The following is a 25471-nucleotide window of genomic DNA, read 5'->3' on the forward strand; positions in this document are numbered from 1 at the left end:
AATTTATCCTTTCCCACCCTCTTTGCTTTCTGGTAACCATAAGTTTGTTTTCCATGTCTGTGAGTCTGTTTCTGTTTTGTAAATAAGTTAATTTATGTCTTTTCCTTTTTTTTTTTAGATTCCTCATGTGAGTGATATCATATGGTATTTTTCTTTCTCTCTTACACACATTTTAATGTATTATTTAATGGTTAATTTTTCCAGAACATTAAAATAGTTGAAAAATATTAAAGAACCAAAAAGTAGGTGTATTAAAACTCACAATATTATTTTATATTTCTATATTTTATTTATACTCAAACCAGAATTATAATTTTACTTTCCTGGGTTTAATGAAAGCACACTCATGAATAATATTTTTAAAACCTCTTTGCTTAGCTCATTTTCTATTGAGAGGGTACATGTTTGACAATTTCTCTTGACTAACTGACAATCTCAGATACTTTTAAAATAACTACAGCTTACCAAGACTTCTTAATTACAGGATGCTACTAGCATAGTTAAAATTTTTTTCAAGGCTGGCTATTGCCAAATTTGGGTAAGATTCCACTAAGCAAAATTTGTGAATCAATTTTAAAAGATCCAAACACAATGCTGATTTTCTATTACAAAGCATCAATATTGCAGGTTTCTTAAAACTGTCTGTTGGAATTTCTACAGAACTTAAAATTTCAGAATCTATTAGCACCAAATCAATGTCTGCTTTTGACAAATCAGATGTATTCATAGAACATAACTTTTCTTCAGTTAAAAATTCAAAATCTGAAGACCCTGTTTAAATGTTTACACTTCCATTTCAAATGTGAAAATAGGGCATCTCTAGTCTCCTTAATTTCTATTTGATATGCACTTTCCCATAACAATTGATATTCCCATTAGGTGGTTTATATATTTCCAGTTTCTCTCTCTATTTTTGTTGGTCTGAAAATGTATTTACTTTCCTTCAGTTTTGAAGAATATTTTCACTGTCCACAGACTTCAACATTGGTAGTTACTTTCATTCATCAGGTTAAAGGTATTCCACTGTGTGTGGATTTCCATTATTTCTGTTGAAAATTCAGTTGTTTGTTTTATTGTTGTTCCTCATTAATATGATTTGTTTTAATATGGCAGCTTTTAAGGTAATCTTTCATCTTTGGCTCCTTGAAGTTTGACTTTGAAGTGCATTTGCATTATTATGAATAGGGCTGCTATAAATATTATTTCATATGCCTTTTGGGAAAATATTATGCATTCCTCTTGGATATATACCTGAGGTGAAACTGCTCAGTCATGGAATATGTGTAGATTATCAGTATTAACTATTATTTTTATTAGTCATTATCTATTATTATCATGTTATGTATTATTAGCTCTCATTATTAATGCAATGTACTAACTCTTAATGTATTAACTCTTAATTCTGGCTATTCAGTTGCTATTATCATTAATGGACTGGGAGCAGGATGGGGTAGTTCTCAGAAAGGAAGTGGCTAAGGAGCAGAGAAGGAGCTGGGCCCACATCTGGAGCAGTCCAGCCATTGGCGATCCATGGCCCATTAAGGAGGCTGACATTCTGGGCTCTGTCCTAATAGGAACAAAGATCATATGTGATCCAGGCAGGTTCTCTTCTTGGGAATCTGAACCAGAATTCCCTGAAAGATCCCCAGGTGGTGGTCAGTGGGTCAGGATGTAGATTGAAGTTAGTTACTCAGAGGGATCCAAGTAAGGTCCACCCTCACGCAGCCAGAGCCACCCATTGTGGCTCTGTCCTCTTCCAGGCAGAGCCCAAACACCTGAGTTTCCTCAGGCCACTGCCAGCAGCTCTTCCTTGAGTATCTGGTGGTTGAACTGCAGGATCCCCCACCAAACATCACCAGTATTGGGAGCCTGCATCACCAGACCCCACCAAAGAGAAGGACACTCATGCTGATTCCATGTGTGAAACATTTATTTTCAGGAAATGTTTGTGCTTGCATGCGAGGGAACTTTGTGGGTTGTCTGTGGCTGCCAAAATGACATCTGACAGGATTAACTGGATCACCAGAGCCACAGAATGAGGACTGGGAAGGCAGCAATAACTTTGAGGCCTGGGGCCATGTAGGGGTGGGATTTTGAGAATGACCACTTAGGTGACAAAATGAGTTTCCCATGCACTGGAGTCTCGGTTAGTTTCTGGTCTGGAGCCAGATTCTGTCTTTGACGAGGATGTGGGAGGACGGAGCGGCAAGAGCTGCCCAGCTGCTCATCCGGGAACTCGTCCTCCAAGGGACTCTGCCCCTTGTTTTCCTCCCGTACCTGGAGGCGGCAGTCAGTGGGCAGAAGCTCCCACAGCTCCCCCAACCATCCACCTGCTCAGACCCCTGAGCTCCTCTTTTGCCCAGCCCAGCATACCTGTTCCACCTGTCTGAAGACTCGCAGCAGGTTTCCTCGAAGGACACCCTGAAGCTCTTCCTCACTCCAGTCACGACGCAGCAACTCCTCTATCAGTACCGGGTATGTGGACACGTCCTCCAGCCCCTGAGGGAACCTGTGTGGCCGCCAGCCAGCCAGCTGTTGGGCCTCAGCCCTGTTCCCTGGTCCTGAGTCAGAACCTCAGCCCTATGCATCCAGGGTCCACTGAACCCCACCCCTGGTCAGATATGGGAAATGGAGGCTTGGAGAGAGTAAATGATTCATCCCTGCTCTTCATCCATCAGAAGGGAGGCTGCAAAAGCTCCTTGAATATTCATCAGAGCTCACTGAATTGTACTAAGATCTATGCCTTTTACTGAATGCAAAATTTTCCTCTATTTACAAATAGAAGAAAACCTTTTTAAGAACTGGGTTGATCCCCTGCACACACAGACCCAGCTGCAGGCAGAGAAGACAGTCAGTCCACACTGTACCTTGCTAAGAGTCTACTCAGGGGCCTTGGGTCTGCCAGCACTGAATGGGTGCAGATGCTGGGCAGATGAGCTCTGTCTGGTGGTTTGACCAAATGTGATGACCTTGAGTAGGTCCAATGGGCTATACATAGACAGGAAAGCCCAGGAAACAGACCCTGGGAGAGGAGAGATGCCAGCTGGGCCAGCAGACCTGAGTCTGTGGTCAAGGCCATGAAGACCACAGTGTGGTGGGCCTGGTGGCTGTGAAAGCCCCCCTGCTGCACAGTCAGCCCACGTCAAGCCACAGGGAAGCACTTACCGGCCAGCTCCATCATAATCTCCACCAATCCCAATAAACTTGGATCCAATGACTGCCCTGATGTGGTCGAAATGATCTGAAGGATGGAGAGTCAGCGGTGTGGGGCTTCCTGGGCAGGGGTGGGAGTGGGGACTGGACTTTGTTACAGATTCCCCTTCTTGCAGCCTGTATGCCACACAGGCCAGTTCCTTCATGGCCTGGCACCCAGGGTACCAACTTGACAGCTCTGAGGGTTGATCTGAAGTGGTTCCAACTGGCCCCAGACTGGACTTCAGATCTGGAGTGGACCCCAGAGCCACCCATTTGGGCCATTTCCCATCCAAGGGTCACTCTGCCTCACAGTCTCCTTGAGAACCTGTGGGGGCTCCTTTCCATGGGTGTGGAGGATGAGCGAGGGACAAGAGTACAACCGACAAAGATTGTCAGAGACTTAAGGAGCTGTCCAATCCATTGGCCAGAGGCAGGGGCAAGGCACTTTCAGAGTGCCTGAAGAGGCGCAGATGGTTGGCACTTGGGCTCTGTGCCTGATTGCCTCCCTTATGTGTATCAATATCACAGTTTCAATGCTGTGTCTCTAGTTCCACATGGCACCAAGATGCTGTTTACTCTCCATTACTGGGTTTTGGAAGGAGCTGAGGCTATTGCCAATAGGTGGATCAAACCACTGGGGCTGTTGTGAGGTCTTCCCCAATTTTGGACCCAGATTCACATCTAAATCAGAGCTTCAGAGAGCCCAAGGTGAGGCTTACCTGCCACAGTAGACACGTTGGCTAACAGGTTGCACTGCAGCACCCCCACTGACAAGGACACCATCACAATGCCACCATTCTTCTTCTGCCAGGTGGACAAATGGACACTCAGCTTTGCCCTCCAGCACTACTGCCCGCCTGTTCACTCTCTCAGCTCCTATGAGGACGGTGTTCAGCCCTGGCTTTGAGGTCAGAAGAGACTTCTCTCTGGGTTTGTGTGAATGGAGGAGTCTCAGCCCTGGTCTGCATGGTGTTTTGGCTCTGGGTTTGTGGGTTTGGAGGAATAGTTACCACTTAGAACCCCACCTAGGGTTTAAGAGTTCAGGGGCTGTGGGCTGTGGGTTTGTGGGGCAGAAGATGCTCCACCTGGGGTTTGGGGAAGTTGAGGGAACAGGAGCTCAGGTTCAAGGGCTCCTAGCTTGAACCTCTTGCTTTAGGTTTCACGGCCAGGGTAGTCTCTCACCAGAAGCTGCAGGATATCATCAGGAACATTCCGAGCGTCCCTGCACACGCCCCGGGCAGCTGAGTGGGAGAAGATCACGGGTGCCTGTGACACTTCTAGGGCTCGCTGTGCCACGGCGTCTGAGACATGGGACAAGTCTACCATCATTCCCAGACGGTTCATTTCTGCCACCACCTTCTGCAGGGGCAGGTTGGGGAGACAGCATCAGGGCTGCATTTATCTTGTGTTCATTTATCTGTAGGGAACTGATTGGGCACATACATTCATGTGGGGCAGGGTATGGAACCAGGGTCCTTACCTCACCAAAGCTGGTCAGCCCACTCACATTGTTGTAGAAGGGATGGATACCCTTAGCCGAGCTCTCTGCCCTGTTGGATGGCCAGGAGGCAATCTGACTGGTGGCCATGACTTGGCCATAAAAGCCTAGCTAGAAGCCCTACTGGACCTTCTACACCTGCAACTCCCTGGTGTGAGAGCAGGGACCCAATCTTGGCTGTGCCTGGCAGTAACACGACCTTCTGGGGATCCAGTCTTGCTCTGCAAATCCCAGCTCCCCTCCCTACTCCAGGTTCAGGGCCAGATCCCAGGGGTAAAGCTTGGTCTGGGCCCCAATGTGATCTTGGGCAGATTCCTGTCTCTGTAGGGCCATACCATCTGCACTGTGCTCACCAGGGTGTGTTGCAGGTGTGGGTGAGTGTCAGGTAGCGCACACCCAGCACGTAGAAGGTTCGCAAGACGGAGAGGCTACTGTCCAGTGAGTGGCCGCCTTCCACACCAATGAGGCAAGCCAATTTCTGGGTACTGTTCAGAGCTGGGGCAGATAGGTCACATGATCATTTTCAGAGGCTTAGGTAGCTCAGTCAAGTCTCTAATACCCACCACCACCAGCCCACCTACCTTCAACTGAGGTCACAAGCTCCAGCTCAGCATAGGAGGCACACATGCGCCGGATGAGATCAATTTGCTCCAGGGTAAGGCGCACAGCATCCCGTTCCTGGGTCTGGCATGGGACGTAGGCTGACCAGAACTAGGAAAAAGCCAGGGGTTGGCTTGAACAGGGATTGCTTTGGAACTCCTTGGGCTTCTCATAGACTCCACAGCTGGCATAGCACTCACTGTGCCCACAAGTCACATGTAATGCTTTGCTTGTTCTGTGGTACTTGGATGCCCATCAAGTTGGCCCACTGTGACCTCTGCAGCCCCCAGCATCCATGTCATGGCACTTTTTAGGTCACTATAGTAACTGAGTTCCAATGTGACTAACTTGTGGTCTCTGAGGCCCCCACACCCCAGCCCCCCACATTCCTCAGCAGCCGTGGGGGCACCTCGGGTATCCCTGTGGTACCTGGGCACCCACGAGACCATCTCTAAGCCTGTTCAGGCTGGTCTGGCCGTGGCTGAAATTGTGCAGATTAACATCCTGTAGCCCATTGTGGTAAAACTGCCTCACGACCAGGGGCATGTCGTTGTGTCTGGAGGGAAGTCAAAGCAAATAAGTGGGCTCCTTAGGCCTTGGGATCAGGCAGGACATGTTGCCTGGCCTAGGCTAGCCCAGGGGCCCCCCACCCCATACCGTCACACAGACCATACTAGAATCTGCTGAAGCCTGGGTTGAGGGGTTCCCACCAGAGAGGGGATGACAGGAGGGGAAGGGCACCCATGGATGATGGGAGAGGACATCTAGGGTGATGTCAGGGAATCTCCTCACTAGCCCCGCATGCTCCGGACATCCATCCCTGCCCAAGGGTAAGCTTGGCCCCCACCAGTCCCCACTAGTCTCTACCCCGAACCTACGCACCCGTCGACGAGCGGGAAGTCCCGCATCAGGGCCCGTGCGCGCTCTCGCAGACTTGGGGCGCTGGAGGTGTCCGGCGTGGTCGGGGCGCCAGTTACTGGTCCCATCAGCAGCCACAGGAGGAGCAAAAGCAGCCACTGGCTGAGCACATCGGGAACCTCAAGGCCACTGGGCCACATGCTTCTCAGGATAAGGGCCGCTATTGAGAGCCTGAGGGGCGGGCAGTGGGGTCTACACAGGCCACTCGGTGGCGCGTATAGCTGGGAGAGGAGCGGGCAACGAGTCACAGGACCCTGCGAACCATGCGCTGAGAGCCGCGTTCGCGAAGCACGACCTCCAGGGGGCCGCACTGCCCTCTGGCCATCCGCTAAGATGGAGCTGCTACAGGGATCGCAGGCCTCCCCCACGAGCCCACTCGCCTCCCATCGCGGGTTCCCTCAGCCCCTGACCCTCTCCCCACACACACTGCTCTGAGGGGTCCACCCCAGACTGCTCTCCCTCACCCGTCTCTAACCTTGCTGTCCAAGAGAGAGAGTCTGGCCGACTCTCTCTCTCTCTCTCTCTCTCCAGCAGTGGCCTTAAGCCACAAGGCCTCTTCAGATCACATCTTGTCCTCATCTGCCTGCAGCCTGTCCTGCCCACCCTGAGGGCTGCGTGCGAGTGTCTCTGTGGCCACAGTGCTCTGGGCTTTTGGTTTCCTGGTGCTGAGCCACATCGGGTAGGTGTGGGGGAGGAGAGAGTTTCTTGAAATGGGGAATTAATGTTGTGGATACTGGATTCTGGATTCTTCCCTGCCCCTACCCTTCTCTCTTCCCCTACTTTACTCTTTTGCCTGTATTACTGTTTCCCTGGGACTCCAGCCAGCAACTGGGAACTGTCAGAGGCACCATTTTCTCCTCTTACCCAGTCAGCCTCAAGAACAAGCTCCCTCAGCAGTTGCTACACCTCCCTAGGGCCCAAATAGAGTTTAGGGATGTGAACTGAGCAATCATCTAGGGAGAGTCAGTGACCTTTTACACAGCAGAGCAGAAACACAGAGCAGACTATTTGAATGGAAGAAAATGAAGTCATTTCCGTGGCAGCAGAACCCCCATCCCAGCAACCTTTCTCCTGAGCTACTGGCTGACCTGCTGGCCAGGATCCCTCCTACCTTAGTGTTGAAGGCCCGGCCTCATTGAGGTCAGAAGTAGGGGTCCTGAGGAGAGGCCTGGCACCTGGGTTCTGAAACTATATCCACCTTATTTTGTGGCTCTTATGGTTCTGGCTCTCCCAGAAACCTCAAAGACCAACTTCCTGTCCTTGCTTGGAGGCCCCACCCCATTGCCATTTCCAGCCTCAGGCCCTCACCCTAACTTCCTCCTCTAGGAACAGTCCCCTGCCACTACACACACACGCATGCACACACCAACACACACACATACACACACATACTATGCCTTCTCACAGAAGCTCCACCACTGAGATGTTTCAGGGACTTTGCCTCTCAAGGATCCACTCTGATCCTTGGCACCCCCTGAGCTGTTCCACCTTTGGAACCTTTTCCAGGTGTCAGGAGTGACTAGCACAGGGGTAGTGACCTAAGTCTGAGCCTTGGAGATCCTAGAAACCTCCCTAAAAATGAAATGAGTAAAACTCTTCTAGAGGGACTAGAAATCCTGGGCTATCCAGAAGGGGAAGGATCTGAGCTTGTGTATATTTGAGGGGCTGTGCATTTGACCTTTGTGCTTGCAGGCCAGAAGAAGGGAAAACCACTGGCACTGTGCTGGAGGGGGGTTTACTCCCTGCTTACTGCAGCTGGAGGGTTCTCTAGGCAGCCCCACTGCAGGGCGTGAGTCCCTTAGGGCTCTGCTTCAGAGAACAGCAGGGTGTATCCCTACCCTAGGTGGCTTGGGCACCTAAACTCAGACCTGGCTCTCTTTCCTCCACAGCCACCCCGTGCCCTGGCTGGCCAGTAGCCGCCACGGTCACTCTTGCTGCCAAGTAGGGAGAGGGAGGAGAAGCTCTTGGATCTCCTGGTTTTGAGGCCAAAAACATGGGCTTGGGGGATAAATAGCTTGTTTGTTCTACTCTGGGTAGCCCCCCAGGGAGTGCGGACAAATAAATAGCAGCTGCTAACAGAAGTATGGGAAGAGAGAATTTAGCTTTTTTTTAGGTTTTTTTTTTTTTAGCTTTTTTCCAGGGAATGGATGTCTAACAACACCCTAGAGATAGGTTGTGCTGAGCTAGAGAAGGTGGGTACCAGCAAATTTTTTATAACATTCAGCTTCAGTCCTTAAACAAGCTGGCACTGCTGGCCGTGGCCTTGAGGTGACCATATAATGACGATCATAGAAACACAGATACATCCAGATCCTTATACTTAGACTCAGGGGCAGGGCACAGAGATGGCCTTGGGTGAGGTTAAGGGGAGGACAGGCCACTCTTTTGGTTCAAATCTGCTTTCTCCTTGGGTATGAGTGCTCCCATGCCCCTGTGCAAGTGAATTCAATGAGGCCACGACCACCATATCCCAGCACCTGGCCCCACAACCTGCACTCAACCAGCAGGTGCTTAACCAGCATTTGTTGAAAAGCGAGTTGACTTGATGCTCAGGGGGATGCTGCCTTCCCTTCCTTCCCAGGACAAGGGCATATGCCAACAGTGATGACGTGTCAGAGAAGCTGAAGTTACTGTGTGCCTGAAGTGGTGCTACCTGTTAGTGGCACACAGTACATTCAGTCTTCACAATAGCCCACAAGGTAAGTTTTCTATGTGGAAAAATTGAGATTCTGCTAGATGAACTTAACTTTTTTACCCAAGAGCTGGCAAGTTTAGCTGGAATCTGAAACTGAAATTCCCTTATGCCCAGATCTTTCGAGCTTTGCTTCTAATTCCATTCTCCCTCTATGACCACCCCATGTTCAAAGCAGTTGCCTAGCTGATGGATGCCTTTTTCTCGACCTCTGTTCCCCTCTGTCTGGAGACCTCCCTGAATACAAATCTGGAATGCTGGGCAGCAGAATTCCTGAATTTGGGGGCAGTCTGTGAGGACAATGGGACTGGGATTTTGTGGAGGAGAAACATACTTAGGTCTCTGTTGTCTGGGGCTCTCTGGGACTCAGTCCAGACCCACTCAGACAGGGTCTTTGTCTCTTTTGGCTCTTCCCTATGGGTGCTCCAGGCCCTAGGGGGCAAAGCTTTGGAGAATGACTGCAAGCTGCTTGACAAAGTCTGCCCTGTCTGCTTCTGCACATGCCCCCTCACCTCTTCAGTACTGCCAGGCCCATCAGGGTTGGCCCATCACTGTTGGCCCTTCTTCAGTGAGGAGGGTTCATGGGATATAAGGAAGGCATCTGATGAAGCCAGCAGTGGTAGGGACAGTAGCCCACCGGCCCTGGGACAGAACTCTCCTTAAACCTGGCTGAGAAGGAGGACAGGTGTGGGGAGACCAGCTGCTGGGCAGGCAATTGCTCACAGTGGTGTCCTCCTGGCCAAGTTTCATACAGGGGTTCCTTGGACTTCTTGAATTCCAGGAGCATCCTTACATCCATCTATTTGTCCAGATATCCTTTACTGATCCCCTGTTGGTGCCGGCCCTTTGTTGGGGTGTGCAGTGAAGGGGCTGGACAAATCTCCAGTTCTCCATCCCATGGTGCCAGCATAAGCACACAGAAGACTGGGCTGTGGGGGCTCCAGGTGCTGAGAGTCAGCCCTGATCAAGCAAATGTTAATCCATGACATATATGATTTCTCATTTAGCCTCAAGTTCAGACTTGCTGTCTCTTGTTCAACCCAGCCTGCTCATCTTTGAGGCCTGTTAGACCTGTCCTCTGCAACACCATGCTCCACACACCACACCTGGCTCCAGAGCCCGCCCTGCTTCCTGTTTCTATATGGGAATCCTGCCCTCCATTGCCTGGCTTCCATGGCTTGCACAAACTAGTTTACTCTCTGAAGGTGACCACCTGAGCCCTCACTGATTCCAAATATGGCCAAATGTCAGACAGCACCTGAGAAGCTTTTATTTTTATTTCTTTTAACTTATTAGGGTAATTTTTCCAACATATAAAAAAGTAGAGAGAAGAGTATAATGAATCCCTATGTACCCTTTGTCCAGCTTCAACAGTTATCAACTGGTGGCTCATCTGTTTCATTATACCTTACCCATTTTTCTCTCCCTCCTTTTAATTAATCAGTCCGCCCTTATTGGGCCCAATGGGCAACTAAGAACTATTTTTTATTGAAGTGTACTTGATTTACAATGTTGTGTTAGTTTCTGGTGTACATAGTAGTGATTCAGTTTTATATATATATATACACACACACACACATTCTTTTTCATTATAGGTTATTACAAGATATTGAGTATAGTTCTCTGTGCTATACAATAGGACCTTGTTGTTTATCTATTTTATATCTAATAGTTTGTATCTGCTAACCCCAGATTCCTAACTTATCCCTCTCTTCCCTTTTCCCTTTGGTAACCATCATTTGTTTTCTATGTCTGTGAGTCTGTTTCTGTTTTGTAAATAAGTTCATTTGTATCATCTTTTAGATTCCATATATAAGTGATATCATATAATATTTGTCTTTGACTTAATTTCACTTAATATGATAATGATAATCTCCAGGCCCATCCACATTGCTGCAAATGGTATTATTTTACTCTTTTTTATGGCTGAGTGGTATTCCGTTGTACATATATACCACATCTTCTCTACACAATCATCTGTCAATGGACATTTAGGTTGCTTCCATGTCTTGGCTATTGTAAATAGTGCTGCTATGAACCCTGGGGTTTGTGTATTTTTTCAAATTAGAGTTTTCTCTGGATATATGCCCAGGAGTGGGATTGCTGGATCATATGGTAACTCTGTGTTTAGTTTTTTAAAGAATCTGCTTAGTGTTTTCCATAATGGCTGCAACAAATTACATTCCCACTAACAGGGTAGGTGGATTCCCTTTTGGCCATACTCTCTCCAGCATTTATCTTTTGTGGAGTTTTAATGATGGTCATTCTGACTGGTGTGAGGTGGTACCTCACTGTAGTTTTGACTTGTATTTCTCGATAATTAGTGATGTTGAGCATCTTTTCATGTGCCTATTGGCCATCTTGCTTCTATAGAATATTTTAAAGCAAATAAAACATTTATTTCATCCATATTTAAGATTGCATCTCTAAAAGACAGGACTCTTTTTAAAAGTCAAATCATGGCAGAGGATCTGAATAGACATTTTCCCAAAGAAGGCATACCAGATGGCCAACAGGTATGTGAAAATATGCTCAACATCAGTAATTATTAGGGAAATGCAAATGGAAACCACAATGAGTTGTCATCTCACTCCTGTTAGAATGGCTATTAAAAAAAAAAGAAATAAGTGTTAGTGAGGATGTGAAGGAAAAGGAAATTTTGCACACTGTTGGTGGAAATGTAAACTGGTGCAGCCACTATGGAAAATATTTTGGAGTTTCCTCTGAAAATTAATAATAGAACTACCATATGATCTATCAATTCCACTTCTGGGCATTTATCCAAAGGAAATAAAAACACTAACTCAAAAAGATATATGCACCCCCATGTTCATTGCAGCATTATTTTCAATAGCCAAGATATGGAAGCCATCGAAGTGTCCATCAGTGGATGAATGGATAAAGAAAATGTAGTAAATGCATACAATGGCATATTACTGAGCCATGAAAAAGAAGGAAATCTTGCCACTTGAGACAGTGTGGATGGACCTTGAGGGCATTATGCTAAGTGAAATAAGTAAGAGAAAGACAAATACCACATGATCTCATTTATATATGAAATCTAAAAAAAATCCCCCAAAACTTATACAGAGACTATATTAGTGGTTGCCAGAGGTGGGGTTGGGGAATGGTGGGGTAAAGAGGGTCAAAAGGGACAAACTTCCAGTTACAAATAAATAAGTCATGGGGAATCAATGTAGAGCGTAGTGACTGTAGTTAATAATAATGTATTACATAGTTGAAAATTGCTGAGAGAGTATGTCTGAAAAGTTCTCATCACAAGGAAAAAAATTTGTAATCATATATGGTGACAGATGTTAACTAGACTTATTGTAGTGATCATTTTACAATATACATGAATAGTGGATCATTATGTTGTATACCTGAAGCTAATATAATGTTATATGTCTACTATACCTAAATAAAAATAATTTTTAAAAATACAGATCACCACCATACTATTATGGCACCTAAAAAAGTAAACAATACTTCCTTAATACCATAAATTATCTATCATGTTCAAATTTCCCTGATTGCCTAATTTTTAAATAATTCATTTAAATTAAAGCATAGGTAAGACCCTCCCCCCATATTGCATTTGGTCATTTTGTCTCTTAACCTCTGGGCTCCTCTTTTTCCTTCCTTGCAATTTATTTGTTGGAAAATCACATCCTCTGTTCTTTGGAGTTTTCTGTTTTGGAATTTGCTGATTGTAGCCCATGCTTTCATTTCGTATGTTCCTCTGTCCCTTGTATTTCCTATAAGCTGGTTGTTAAGGGAAGCTTTTAAAACTGCAAATTTCCAGACTTCACCCTAAAAACATATCCAGTAGAACTGTTGTGGGTGCTGGAAGTCTCTAATTTTCCTAAAAACCCCAGGTGGGTTCTGTTTGCCTGTTTGGGAATTGACAACTTATCTGACTCTGCCAGTAACCACAAGTCTGCTTCAGTCACACCGAGTATGAGAGAGCAATACTACAGTTCTAATTTCCAGTGGTGGGCAGTGGGAGTCACTACAGGAAGAGGCATTAGCTATCTTTCGTGGGTTAACTGAGACTCATAGTGCACATTTTCTGGAAGCCCCAAGGCCTGTGTCTCAATCCTCCAACCCAGGTCAAGGAAACTTCCTAAGTTAGCGAGACCTTTCCTAGCCTTCAAAGTGTTGGTGGAAGGAGCAATAGTCTTCCTGATTTGGCCCCTGAGGACAAGTGTGCTGTCCACAGGATGGGTGGCTTCACCTGGGCCTGGGGACAAAGAGCTGCTGATAGTGCCCCCTTCCGTTAGGGGCTGATGAGGCAGGTGGGCCTGGGAACACAGACCCAGATCCCGTGCTCTTCCTTCTCTGCTGATATTCCCCCACCCCCACTCCCCCAGGACCAACTGTCCCCTTAACTGCTGAGAGAGACATTCCACTGGTAACAGCCAGCCAGCCCCTCACTACCATGGCACATAGAAGTCAGAGTAGTCTTTTTAGCATCTACATCAGATCACTTCACTACCCTGCTCAAACCCCTCCCATGACTTCCCATCTCACTCTTCACCATGGCCAAAAGGCCTGCTGTGGTCTGGCCCATCCCTACTCCTCCAACCACATCTTTCATTCTTTCTCCTCCCTGGTCACACTGGCCTTTCTGCTGGTCTTAGAATAGGCCGGCTTCATTCCTACCTCAGGGTCTTTATACTTGCCATTTCCTCCTCCAGGAATACTCTTCTTTCAGCTCCTCACATGACTCTCACTCAACATCTCCACTGAAATATCACCTCCTCAAAGAAGCCTTCCCTGACTACCTTGTGTAACATAGAAACCCCTTATCATTCTATCTTCTTATCCTATTTTACTTTTTTTGGTAGCAATTATAATTACTTGAAATTATAGTATTTGTCTCTTTCTTTAGTTTGTGGGTGCCGTGCGGAGAGGGGCTTCGATCATCTCATTCACTGAAATATCCCAAGCAACTAGCACAGTGTCTGGTATGTAACTTGTGTTCAGTAAATATTTGTTGAATAAATGGACTGATGGATGGGTGGATTGGTAGATGGAACAGCATCTTCTTAGTCCTGCCTCTCCTCTCCTTAAACACACACACACACACACACACATTACTCATCAGGCTCTGCATTTCTTAAAGAACCTGCCTATGTCCTGCCCCAGTTTGCACAGGTGTTACTGCAGGAGCCACATAGTTAGAAACTCCCTCCAAAGGTCCTTTCTAGAAGCAGAAGTGGGAATGTGGGAATATATTTAAAGGGAACAGGGAGGTTTGGGGCCTGTGCCTTGGACAAGCTGGATTTCAAGCCAAACACTGTCAAAGAAAAACATTTTATTGAGCCATAAGGGACCCTATATGAGCCAGAAAGGGCTAGGAATAAAGGAACACATGAGCTTCAGGACAGGATGGGGTTGGGTGGGTGCTGCTCCACTCTCTATCCTGTTCTTGCTCCAGGGAGCAGGTCTTTCTGGGTCTCTTCATATTTCCTCTTGAGGCAGGAGGCTCCTTGGGTAGCCACCGATTGCTTCTTTTAGTTTCAAAAAGCCCGGCTTCCCTTGGTTTGTATTGGTGGTCACTGGCAATGACTCAGGGCAGGAGCCCCAGGGGTAGACTGGGCCCTGCTAAGACCACTGTGCACCCTGTCTCCGCTCCTGGATCCTCCTCAGCTTGCAGACTTTTCTTTCTTCTGCCCCAGAAGGGACTCCCCAGGATTGAGCAGAGGAACATCAGGTTTTCTTCCAGGCCAGCTTCAGCCCTGGGATGTTCAGAGCAGACTCTCATTTCAGATCTGTTTCTGAGGCTCCTTGCTTATGGCTAATTAGTATGGAAAGAAGCTCCTGGTTGAGGAAGTCTCAGACAGAACAGCACAGGTTCTAATCTCCAGTAGTGGGCAGTAGGGGTCACTGCAGGAAGAGGCATTAGCTGACGTAGGCAGTTTGACGTTTGCCCTCTCTAAAGAGTGGCTCAACCAGCAAGCTTCTGTGGGGTTAACCTTCTGCCACCGTGCTGCAATTGCCGAATTTTGGGGCTGGAGCAACCTAGGTCTTTGACCGACTCTGCCAGAGTTCGCCGTCTCTTGGGAGTGTGGCTGGGGACTGGCTTCTCTGCTTCCACCTTTGCAGGGGTGGCCACAGGAGCATCCCCATAGGCCCGGTAGCCACCAACCAGGCAGTATGTCTCCCCATGCCAGCCCACCTGGGTTTCTCCACACCCTCGGTAGAGGACATGGTAGTGACCAGGTGTAGGAGGAGAAATGGGAGCCACTGCTGATGGAAAGAAAATCAGACTGGATCAGTTACTTCTGCTGTATGTAGTCTCCTGACAGAACCTCCCCTCTCTCATGTCCCTCCCAGTTTCTGGCTGAAGCCCTTTAATTTGCTTGACATCCAAAACACAGCCTTGGCCCATCACCTCTATGAGTCCCTAGAGAAGGGACATTGGCTGCAAAAGCAAACCCTGGAGCCTGTGGCTGCAGCAGACCAGGAAATTTGTTTCCCATTCCCACGGAAAACAGTAGAACCCTAAAATAATTGCATTCAGGATCCCCTCAATCTCTCCCTTCCACAACAGAGAAAATTTTCTTAAGGCCTGCCACTTCTAAGGCTTTAATGGAAATGCCTCTCAGATTTTGGAAAAAAAAAGAATCTAATATAAATTGGTTAAGAACCCTTCCTACCTTGACAACTTCTCTTGGGCCCCATTCATACTGCCTGTTTCAACCACACTGAACTCTTGCCCTCTGATCCTTTCATCTAGATGAGAAAAAAGCCAAATGCTGAGGCAGAGTGACCAGGAGGTTCAGAATCAGATTCTGGGTACCAAGTCTAGGCTCACATCACCCAACCTCCTGGGCCATTTCCTCAGTTCTGCAGTCTCATTATCACTTCATCACCCCCCTTGGTTCTGCTTTTCTTCTCATCAATATGGCACCACTCTTTTCCCCAGTACTCAGCAGCTCCATCTGGGATGTGTCTGAGGGGGCCCATGTAGATGTCTGCATCACAGCATGAAGGTGCCTGGGTTTGAAGGTGAGATTCAAGAGTGGCCATCTTCCTCAAACTGCTCCATCTATCATTTGCCAACAAAAATGCAGTTGACTTTTGATAAAAGGCCAATCAGGAAAGGGTCTGAATGGAAGTATCCTGTAGCTCAAAGGCGAAGACTACATTTATAAAGATTAGAATCTTTCTGTATCCTTACCCAGGGATGGCATTTCACTTGTCCTCAGCAGTCAGCACTGTGGGTCCCTGAGGGGACCCCAGGCCACTGGTATAACTTACAGCTGAGAAAGTGCTGAGGTGTGTGTGGTGGGCAAGCCCAAAGGGAACATGTGGCAGCCAGGTGAGGCTGTGTGTATACCATGCCTCTTGTATGGATGCCTACCTGCTGTGCTGCCCTCCCAGGGGACAGAGGACAAGTTAGAGTGAATATAGAAGATCCGATCAGACATTCTCTCTCAGGCAACCAAAGAGATTGGTATCTGGTGAAGAACTTGTAGGGAAGTTTCTCCGAGAGCAGCACGTTTGCGTAGTCACACTGCCATGGAAACTGTGAGAAGGCCTGTGAGGTCATCATTCCCAGTGAGGTCACATAAGGAATCTGTGACTCGAGGGGCAGGCTTTAGGCTCTTGGGGTTTTGTAGAGGAGAGCAGTGTGGAGGTAGGGAGATACCTTGCCTGGCCTCTCACACCTGGGCCACCCCATCCACACCCTAGTCAAGTACCCACTCTTTGTGGAGCATACCTGCTGGCTGGCACAACCCCAGGGGCCACAGGAGGGCAAGAGAAGCTCACATTCTGAGACTGGCTTGAGAGGCAAGATTAGCCTAAGAGATAGTAAGGTTGTATGGCACTGATCCTAAGTTGGAGAGGCTGCGATTTGTGTGGACTCGGGAATCCTTGTGTGTCCTTGGCGGGGGGCCTGAAGGACAAGTTAGATTTTGACTTGTGGAGAGAAGAGGGAAGACATTACTGTTTGAAAGAATAAAAGCAAAGACACGCTCTTTTCGACCTTGTCCTACCCCAAATATAACTTCATAGAACCCTCATTTTTATAACTGAGGACTCTAAAAACCAAGAAGTTAAGGGGCCTTACACAGGTAGTGGAGAGGTGTTCTGCTCAATGGTAGATTCATGTGGGAGCTCCAGATTTACAGCTCTTCACATTTCAAAGTGACACTGCGAGAGATTAAAGGTGCAAAATGAGGGTCCTGAATGACTTCACAAAGTGGGAATGATGGGCCCATTTTAATATGAAATTCAAAACAAATTCATGACAACATGATATAATAATACCTAATCACTACAATCCCCTCTCCCCTAGAAGTAAAAATCATTATACCCCTCTCTCCCACCACCATGAAAGGATGAGATGTAGACTTAGCAGCAGCCTAGGTGAGAAACGTGGGTCAACACTGTGAAGAGGTGTTACTAAAAGATAATTTGGTCCAACTTGGAGAAGAAAGAGACAACTCTGCCCTTAGTCCAGGCTTACAGGAAGGAACCATATTTGGGGCAGCCTTTGATAGTGTGGCCATGAAGAGAGAACCTTCCTTAGGAGGTGGTGCCTTGTCGCTGACCTTGAATACGCAGGGATGGGACATTTGTTTACTGAGGCTGTTGCAGAGGGGATGTGCCCAGGAGGTAAAGGCTTCTTGGGCTACTGTCTGGAGGTTGGACAACCCTGGTTGAGAATCGTAGCACCTTCTCTCTACTTCTAAATTGCTTGAATTAGCGTGGTACGTGTTAGGACAGATGAAGTCAGGCCTAATTAGAGCAGACTGCCTTTGGGAGTGGTAGGAGGTAAAATGTTAAGGGGCAGGCTCTGGAGGTTTGTCCTGGCAGGGCCAGCATGAGACCACTCAGTTTCTCCAAGCCTCCAGAAATTACTTGTCTGGAAGCATCCCTTTGATGTGGTGGCGGTACTGATACCTTACCAGGACTGTGCTGGGCTTCTGGGAAAGGGAGAATAAACGGCTTATCAACTTAAAAGGGCTTGAGACTCAGCCAGGGATTCCACAAAACAACTTAAAAAGACTTGTACATGGATTTTTGGGCCAACACTTGGAAAACATATCCAGATCTGGAATGGAGCTCAGGAATCTACACTTTGAACAAGCTTCCTGGGCAGTTCTACCATAGTGGTCCATGGATAGTGACACTTTTGAGTCAGTGGGCAATATTAAAAACTGCACCATCCTCCAACAACACATAAAAAAGATTATACATCATGACCAAGTGGGGTTCATCCCAGGGACACAAGGCTGGTTCAACATACGCAAATCAATCAATGTAATCCATCACATCAACAAGAGAAAGGACAAAAACCACATGATCATCTCAATCGATGCAGAAAAAGCATTTGATAAAATTCAACACCCATTTATGATAAAAACTCTCGCCAAAGTGGGTATAGAGGGAACCTATCTCAACATAATAAAAGCTATATATGACAAACCTATAGCCAGCATAGTTCTCAACGGTGAAAAACTCAAAAGCTTCCCACTAAAATCTGGGACAAGACAAGGATGCCCACTATCACCACTCCTATTCAATATAGTCCTGGAAGTCCTAGCCACAGCAATCAGGCAAGAGAAAGAAATAAAAGGGATCCAAATTGGAAAAGAAGAGGTAAAAGTGTCATTATATGCTGACGACATGTTACTATATATAGAAAACCCTAAAAGGTCCACAAAAAAGCTACTAGAGCTGATCGAAGAATTCAGCAAGGTAGCAGGTTACAAAATTAATGTTCAAAAATCAGTTGCCTTCCTTTACACTAACGATAAATCAACAGAAAAAGAAAGTAAAGAAACAATCCCCTTTAAAATAGCACCCAAAGTAATAAAATATCTGGGAATAAATCTAACCAAGGAGGCGAAAGAATTATACACAGAAAACTATAAACCATTGATGAAGGAAATTAAAGAAGACTTTAAAAAATGGAAAGATATTCCATGCTCTTGGATTGGAAGAATCAATATTGTTAAAATGGTCACACAGCCCAAGGCAATCTACAGATTTAATGCAATCCCTATCCAATTACCCAGGACATATTTCACAGAACTAGAACAAATCATAATAAAATTTATATGGAACCATCAAAGACCTAGAATTGCTAAAGCATTACTGAAGAGAAAGAATGAGGCTGGAGGAATAACTCTCCCAGACTTCAGACAATACTATAGAGCTACAGTCATCAAGACAGCATGGTATTGGTACCAAAACAGACATATAGACCAATGGAACAGAATAGAGAGCCCAGAAATGAACCCACAAACTTTTAGTCAACTCATCTTTGACAAAGGAGGCAAGAATATACAATGGAATAAAGACAGTCTCTTCAGTAAATGGTGTTGGGAAAACTGGACAGCAGCATGTAAAACAATGAAGCTAGAACACACCCTTACACCATATACAAAAATCAACTCAAAATGGATTAAAGACTTAAACATAAGACAAGATACAATAAACCTCCTAGAGGAAAACATAGGCAAAACATTATCTGACATACATTTCAAAAATTTTCTCCTAGAAGAAATAAAAGCAAGAATAAACAAATGGGACCTAATGAAACTTACAAACTTCTGCAGAGCAAAGGAAACCAGAGATAAAACAAGAAGAAAACCTACGGAATGGGAGAAAATTTTTGCAAGTGAAACCGACAAAGGCTTGATCTCCAAAATATATAAGCAGCTCATACGACTCAATAAGGAAAAAATAAACAACCCAATCCAAAAATGGGCAGAAGACCTAAACAAGCAATTCGCCAAGGAAGACATACAAATGATCAAAAAACACATGAAAAAATGTTCAATATCACTAATTATCAGAGAAATGCAAATCAAAACTACAATGAGGTATCACCTCACACCAGTCAGGATGGCCGTCATTCAAAAATCCAAAAATGACAAATGCTGGAGAGGCTGTGGAGAAAGGGGAACCCTCCTACACTGCTGGTGGGAATGCAGTTTGGTGCAGCCACTATGGAAAACAGTGTGGAGATTCCTCAAAAGACTAGGAATAGACTTACCATATGACTCAGGAATCCCACTCCTGGGCTTGTACCCAGAAGGAAATCTACTTCAGGATGACACCTGCACCCCAATGTTCATAGCAGCACTATTTACAATAGCCAAAACATGGAAACAACCTAAATGTCCATCAACAGGTGACTGGATAAAGAAGAGGTGGTATATTTATACAATGGAATACTACTCAGCCATAAAAACCGACAACATAATGCCATTTGCAGCAACATGGATGCTCCTAGAGAATGTCATTCTAAGTGAAGTAAGCCAGAAAGAGAAAGAAAAATACCATATGAGATCGCTCATATGTGGAATCTAAAAAACAAAAACAAAGCATAAATACAGGACAGAAATGGACTCATGGACAGAGAATACAGACTTGTGGTTACCGGGGGGGGGGGGGGGGGCGGGGTAGAGGGTGGGAAGGGATAGACTGGGATTTCAAAATTGTAGAACAGATAAACAAGATTACACTGTATAGCACAGGGAAATATACACAAAATGTTATGATAAATCACAGAGAAAAAAATGTGACAATGAATGTGTATATGTCCATGTATGACTGAAAAATTGTACTGAACACTGGAATTTGACACAACACTGTAAAATGATTATGAATCAATAAAAATGTAAAAAAAAAACAAAAAAAAACAAAACTGCACCATCCAATAGATGTAAACAAGGAATATTCAAGACAGAGATGTATAGTTATTCTATGCATGTATCACATTTGAGAAAAGCTAGCATGGTGGTTATAAGAACACAACCCTTAGGACAGACAGCCCAGATTCTGTCCCAAAATCTGTGTTATTTTGAGCAAGTTCTTTTATCCTTCTGATTTTGTTTCTTCATATGGAAAAGAGCTATGATTGTTCATTTAGCCCTATATTCTCTTTTGGCAAAGGCTGCTCTGGGCCCATTTCTGTTCTCTGCCACTTAATCCTTTTCAGTGTGCAAGTATCTTTAAGTTGTTTTGTGAAGTATCATATTTGACTTTCAATTGTTCATTACCTTAGGCAAAGCTTATATAATGCTGCAGAGACTAGAACCTCGGAGATAATGAGAGGATGCTATACGCATATTTGGCCAGTTTTGTTAAGAAGTTTAAACTTCTCTCCTCTTCCTTTGCCACCAAGAGCTTGGATAGAAGGCACAGACTGGAAATGCACAATAAACAATACTTCTGTCAGTCTGCCGTTTATTCTTTTGCCAGTACTTCCCAGATAGATTTCACTAAGAGTGCCTAAGCTTGTCACGGCCACTGTTGGTGAAGAAAATTTCTCTCTACTGTTAGTCACAATCCTTTTCTATTCTCCTGGGGGCCTAATGGATGTTTTAGGGGCAAGAAATAAGATCTAAATAAAATCTAAATTAAAACATCAATTTAATGAAACAGCCCTAGTCCTAGGTGTGGTAATTTGGAGTTGGAATCTTCCCAGAATCCAGGGAATTCTGCCCCAATGGAAAGTATTATTAGGGGACAACCACAGCAACATCACTTATTTTTAGAAATCATGACATAATACAAAGCCAAAATCGACTTTATTTTTTATTATGTGAAAGACTATAGAGAGCCGTGCTCAGTAGGTCACTCTCCAATGCTGGCCAGCAGCTTGTCTTTTGAAGCTAGACAGCAGCTAACCAGGCCTTCAGGAAGGTGAATAGGCACCCCAAGTGTTCACCCATCCAGCACACAAAGAATGATCCCTGTTACAGCATCACATTTAAGACAGCTGCAATCAGGTTGACTGGGGCAAAGGCTCTCTCACTGAGGACCCGAGTCCTGGAAGGCTTCTCTTCCGGCGAGCTGCCAGCTCAATCTTCTGAACCAGGTTCACATCCCAGGGATGGGTCACAAAGCTGATAACGGTGCCTGGTACCTTGCTCCCCACACGGCCCACTCTCCCTGTTCTATGGATGTAGTCTTGCAGGGTGAGAGGGAAATCATAATTGATAACTAGCTCCACCTGAGTGCTGTCCAGGCCCCGAGAGGCGATGTCTGTGCAGAGAAGTATGTCTCGGGAGCCCTTCTGGAAGGATTGGAAGATACCTACCCTCATTGAGGCTGGCATTTGTCCTTGTAGTCTTAAGTGTTGGATTTTGTGGTCATTCAGAATATATCCCAGCCAGTTCACAGTACTAGAACTATTACAGAACACCAGAACAGTTCCTGAGGTGCCAGTCCTATATGCTTTGCCATGCTGTTTGAGGAGTTGCACCAACTCAGTCACCTTCTCTGCTCCCTTCAGCCTCATGAATGTCTGTCTGACATGAGGCATGATGCAGTGAAGCTTGGAACTAGTGATGGTGGTTAGAGAGTCTATGCTGCCAATTTTACTCAGCAGTTGGCCTACACCTTCAGGAAATGTGGCGCCCACCAGCACTAACTGCGCTTTGGGATTGAAGGGGTCTTTTAAGTCAGCTGGGCCTTCTGCTATGTGGCTCTTCTCCAAGATGTAGTCCACCAGATCCAGGAAGCTTTCATCTAACAGTGTGTCTGCCTCATCCAAAACCAAGAAGGAGAGCTGCTCTAGGATGATCAGTTGACTTTTCAGGGCCTTCCACAGAGCCCCCGGAGTGGCCACTACTACATCTGCTGGAGGTTGTTTGGACAGTTGCAGCCTGATCCTCCTCATGCCATGGCCTCCACCTAACTCCTGCACCTGGAGGCCCAAGGAGCTGCCTAAGGGCTGGGCCACGGCCCGAACCTGTTCGGCTAATTCTCTCGAAGGCACAAGGACCAAACCTCGTGGAGCAGGGATACGACAGGAGTCCAGGTTTGGCTGGCTCAAGAGCCGCTGAAGCAGAGGTAGCATGTAGCCAAGAGTCTTGCCACTGCCGGTTTCCGCCGCGCAGAGGATGTGGCGGCCGCGAAGTAGTGGTGGAATGGTGCTCGACTGCACGGTTGTGGGCCGAACGACTTCGGGAGCAGCCTCTCGCAGTGCGCTCAGCACGCTGGGCTCCAGACCCAGATCGGCAAAGCTCCCCTTGGACGAGAGGTTCCGCAGCGCTGGGGTCTCATGTTGCGCGCGCTCGATGGAGAAGTGATCCCGGTGGGCCTGCCGATTCTTCCAGCCACGGGAGGCGAGTGGTGCGGGCTCCCAACGGCCCAGCGTGAGGCGCGCCGGCTGGTTCAACTCTGGCCGCCGTGCCGAGATTAGCAGCGGGCCAGGTCGCACCAGCACTGTGGGGCTCTGCTGCCCGCTCTGCCGCTGTTGCTGCCGCCGCTGTAAAGCCCGCGGGATGCGTACCACAGGCAGGGGATCTTCGGGACCGCGGACCGTCAGGTACCGTCTAGGAGCTGAAAGCAACCGAGCCGCGAGCGACAACAGCCGCAGCGACCATGTTAGAGCCATATTCCCTTTGGTGAGGGAGCGGCGCACGGCAGTGACGTCATGGGCGCGCCGAGGCCTAGAGGACGGTGGCTGGCGCGGCTCAGTAACGCGTGCGGAATTGGCGAACTGTGAGAAGGAGGGAGGATCTGTAGAGTTCAGCAGCCGCGAGGTCTGTAGGTCCGAACAGGGGATGGTGACGTCCAGGCCCCGGCCAACCTTGGGGAAGGGTGCGCGATGGAGGCAGGACCGGGGTCTAGCGATACACGGCAATGGGGCCCTGGCATTATGAACCAGGAGGGCGGAGAGCTTCTGACGATCCCATGTCCGATCCCTGCGATTCTCTTTTGTCGCCCTCACAATTCCTGTGATGGCTTGTCCAGTTCTGGTCTCCCCTTGTAAACTCCGAGGGTGCGCGGCACTGTTTTCTCAGATGTGGTCCTCGTGTAAGGTCTTTTAATACAGGTATTTACTGAGAATCTGAATGAATGGTCAGGCCTGCGGGCCAAGGGACAAGGGCTAAGTGTCCTAGATCTAGGATATCCCACCACCACCGCCAACCTACTCCCCCGCCCCCGCTGAGATGAGGACCCAGAGGGTGAGCTAGTGATCTTTAGCTTATCCTCTCTATGAAGTGGTAAGATCTTGAGGCTTTATTTCAAGAGTACTCAGCTCTTCGTAATTTTTTCCTTCTTTTTTAGCTGAAATTCATTCTCCACTCCCTTGTCACCCTTCCCAGTTTCGCATCCTGAACCCATTACTTTTTTGGCCATCTCACCTCCACTGGCTTCCCAGTCAGATACCTAAATTACTTGAATAGTAGTGAGGAGGGTCCTGCTCCAGGTATGTGGCTTGTCTCACAAACCCATGGTCAAGGAGAATGTTTTACTTGAATCCAGTTGTTCACATGGCAAAAAAAAAAAAAAAAAAACCCCAAAACCCCGAACCCTACAGTGTTCGAATTTCTTGAACAAATCCAGAAAATGGGTGTCAGATCTGTTCTAAGTCCCCATTGCCTGGGGTAGGAGATAAGGTAAATGTGGATTAACCACCTGGGAGGTTCTTAACATCTGGAGAAAGAGTTTTAGTTTCATCAAATACTGCCACAAAGATAAATACTATTCAATTTTGAATACCATTTTGATACAGGAGCAGACTTTCTGGAGAGTTACCTGTTAAACCAGCAGAGGAGAGAGTGTTGAGTAGTGACAGGTGAACAGAGTCATTGGAGTGAGAGTGATTTTGCCCCACTCTTCCCCCAGGACATTTGACAATGGCTGGAGACATTTTTAGTTGTCACATCTGGGGAGGTACTACTGGCACCTAGTGGGTAGAGGTCAGGGATGCTGCTAGGTATTGAACAATGCTCCCCACAGAAAAAGAATTATCTGGTCCCAAATGCTGTAGAGAAACGGTCGATGGAGGGTGAGGACTGAAGTGAGGCTTAGGTTACCGCGTGTACTGTCATTTCAGGTAGTCATATTTGCCAGACTCTTGTGCTGACCCTGCTCCTTCCCCAGAATCTGTAGCAGGCACCCTAATGCCATTGCTTGTTATGCCCTTGGGATCAGGAAACCTTGGGGCCCCTGAAAGTCATAAACACAGGAAGGAGTGGTTCAAGAGGGTAATGCTGCAGAAGAGAACTTTAGGGAGAACAAAATTGTCCTCATGGGTTTGGGGAACGTGCCAGATGGGAAAGAGATGGGTTGTGCTGTGTATCATCCCAGAAGGCAGACTGAGACCAATGCACGACAGGGAGTCAGAGTCTGAATTTGATATAAAGACTGCTGTAGCAACTAGAAATACCCAGAGCTGCTTTGAGAGTGCTGGGTTTTCTGTCACTGAAAAGTTCATATATAGGCTGATGACTACTGATTGGTAATATGATAGAGGGGAGTTGATACAAAGGAGATGCTCTAAGATACTGTGACTTTACGCTACTTCTATTATTCTTTCCAAGAAATCAGGGCTCCTTGTTCCTTAGCTGAAGCTCCTTGGATGTCTGATCTGACAGGTTTCACCCATTTACATGTGCCACTGTTTTTTCAGATATAAAACAAATAATTGTTTTGCAACAACCCAGAACGGAGATATTGAAAGAATTATCAGAAAAGAATAATACATAGGTATGTATTTGCATTTGTACTTTGTCCAAATATATGGGGAAGGTAGCTAGCTGATTAGTGGCTGCTTTCTCAGTGCTTGAGCCCTTACATGT

At 46.7% G+C, this 25471-nt stretch overlaps 4 protein-coding genes across 12 annotated transcripts in view; 1 reads left to right on the forward strand and 3 right to left on the reverse strand.

Moving 5' to 3' along the window:
• Positions 1-1912: 1912 nt before the first annotated feature.
• On the reverse strand, positions 1913-7289 carry LOC102529399 (dipeptidase 2). 2 transcript variants are annotated; one of them, XM_006203775.4, is made up of 11 exons: positions 6687-7289; positions 6176-6382; positions 5723-5849; positions 5275-5404; positions 5047-5188; positions 4676-4745; positions 4378-4554; positions 3915-3999; positions 3166-3241; positions 2374-2509; positions 1913-2277 (listed from the first exon to the last, which is right to left on the reverse strand). In XM_006203775.4, exons 1-11 carry the CDS (start codon positions 6788-6790, stop codon positions 2020-2022), a joined length of 1512 nt encoding a protein of 503 aa, XP_006203837.2. In that variant the 5' UTR covers positions 6791-7289; the 3' UTR covers positions 1913-2019. The 2 variants fall into 2 exon arrangements, with proteins under 2 accessions (XP_006203837.2, XP_072823687.1); XM_072967586.1 differs by having other exon boundaries at positions 3166-3274; positions 6176-6432; positions 6687-6733.
• Positions 7290-13298: 6009 nt separating this feature from the next.
• The window catches only part of DUS2 (dihydrouridine synthase 2), a 48639-nt gene continuing 36466 nt past the window's right edge, over positions 13299-25471 (forward strand). The window contains exons 1-3 of one of the 6 annotated variants that reach the window (XM_072967591.1): positions 13299-13317; positions 13798-13873; positions 25303-25379. The gene's annotated coding sequence lies outside the window, so the exon portion shown is untranslated. The other 5 variants (XM_072967589.1, XM_072967590.1, XM_072967588.1 and 2 more) reach the window with 5 other exon arrangements.
• DPEP2NB (DPEP2 neighbor) lies at positions 14204-17046 on the reverse strand. 3 transcript variants are annotated; one of them, XM_072967593.1, is made up of 4 exons: positions 16987-17046; positions 16636-16812; positions 16276-16440; positions 14204-15158 (listed from the first exon to the last, which is right to left on the reverse strand). In XM_072967593.1, the coding sequence occupies exons 3-4, from the start codon at positions 16340-16342 to the stop codon at positions 14857-14859; spliced, it is 369 nt and encodes a 122-aa protein (XP_072823694.1). In that variant the 5' UTR covers positions 16343-16440; positions 16636-16812; positions 16987-17046; the 3' UTR covers positions 14204-14856. The 3 variants fall into 3 exon arrangements, 2 of the variants coding, with proteins under 2 accessions (XP_072823694.1, XP_015094105.1); XM_015238619.3 differs by lacking the exon at positions 16636-16812 and having other exon boundaries at positions 16987-17045; XR_012075728.1 differs by lacking the exons at positions 16636-16812; positions 16987-17046 and adding an exon at positions 15569-15644 and having other exon boundaries at positions 15071-15158; positions 16276-16364.
• Positions 21458-23303, reverse strand: DDX28 (DEAD-box helicase 28). The gene has a single exon (XM_006220432.4). The coding sequence runs from the start codon at positions 23275-23277 to the stop codon at positions 21661-21663; it is 1617 nt and encodes a 538-aa protein (XP_006220494.2). The 5' UTR covers positions 23278-23303; the 3' UTR covers positions 21458-21660.

Source organism: Vicugna pacos, chromosome 9 (genome assembly GCF_048564905.1).
Source record: "Vicugna pacos chromosome 9, VicPac4, whole genome shotgun sequence".
In the NCBI taxonomy this organism is placed as follows: domain Eukaryota; kingdom Metazoa; phylum Chordata; class Mammalia; order Artiodactyla; family Camelidae; genus Vicugna; species Vicugna pacos.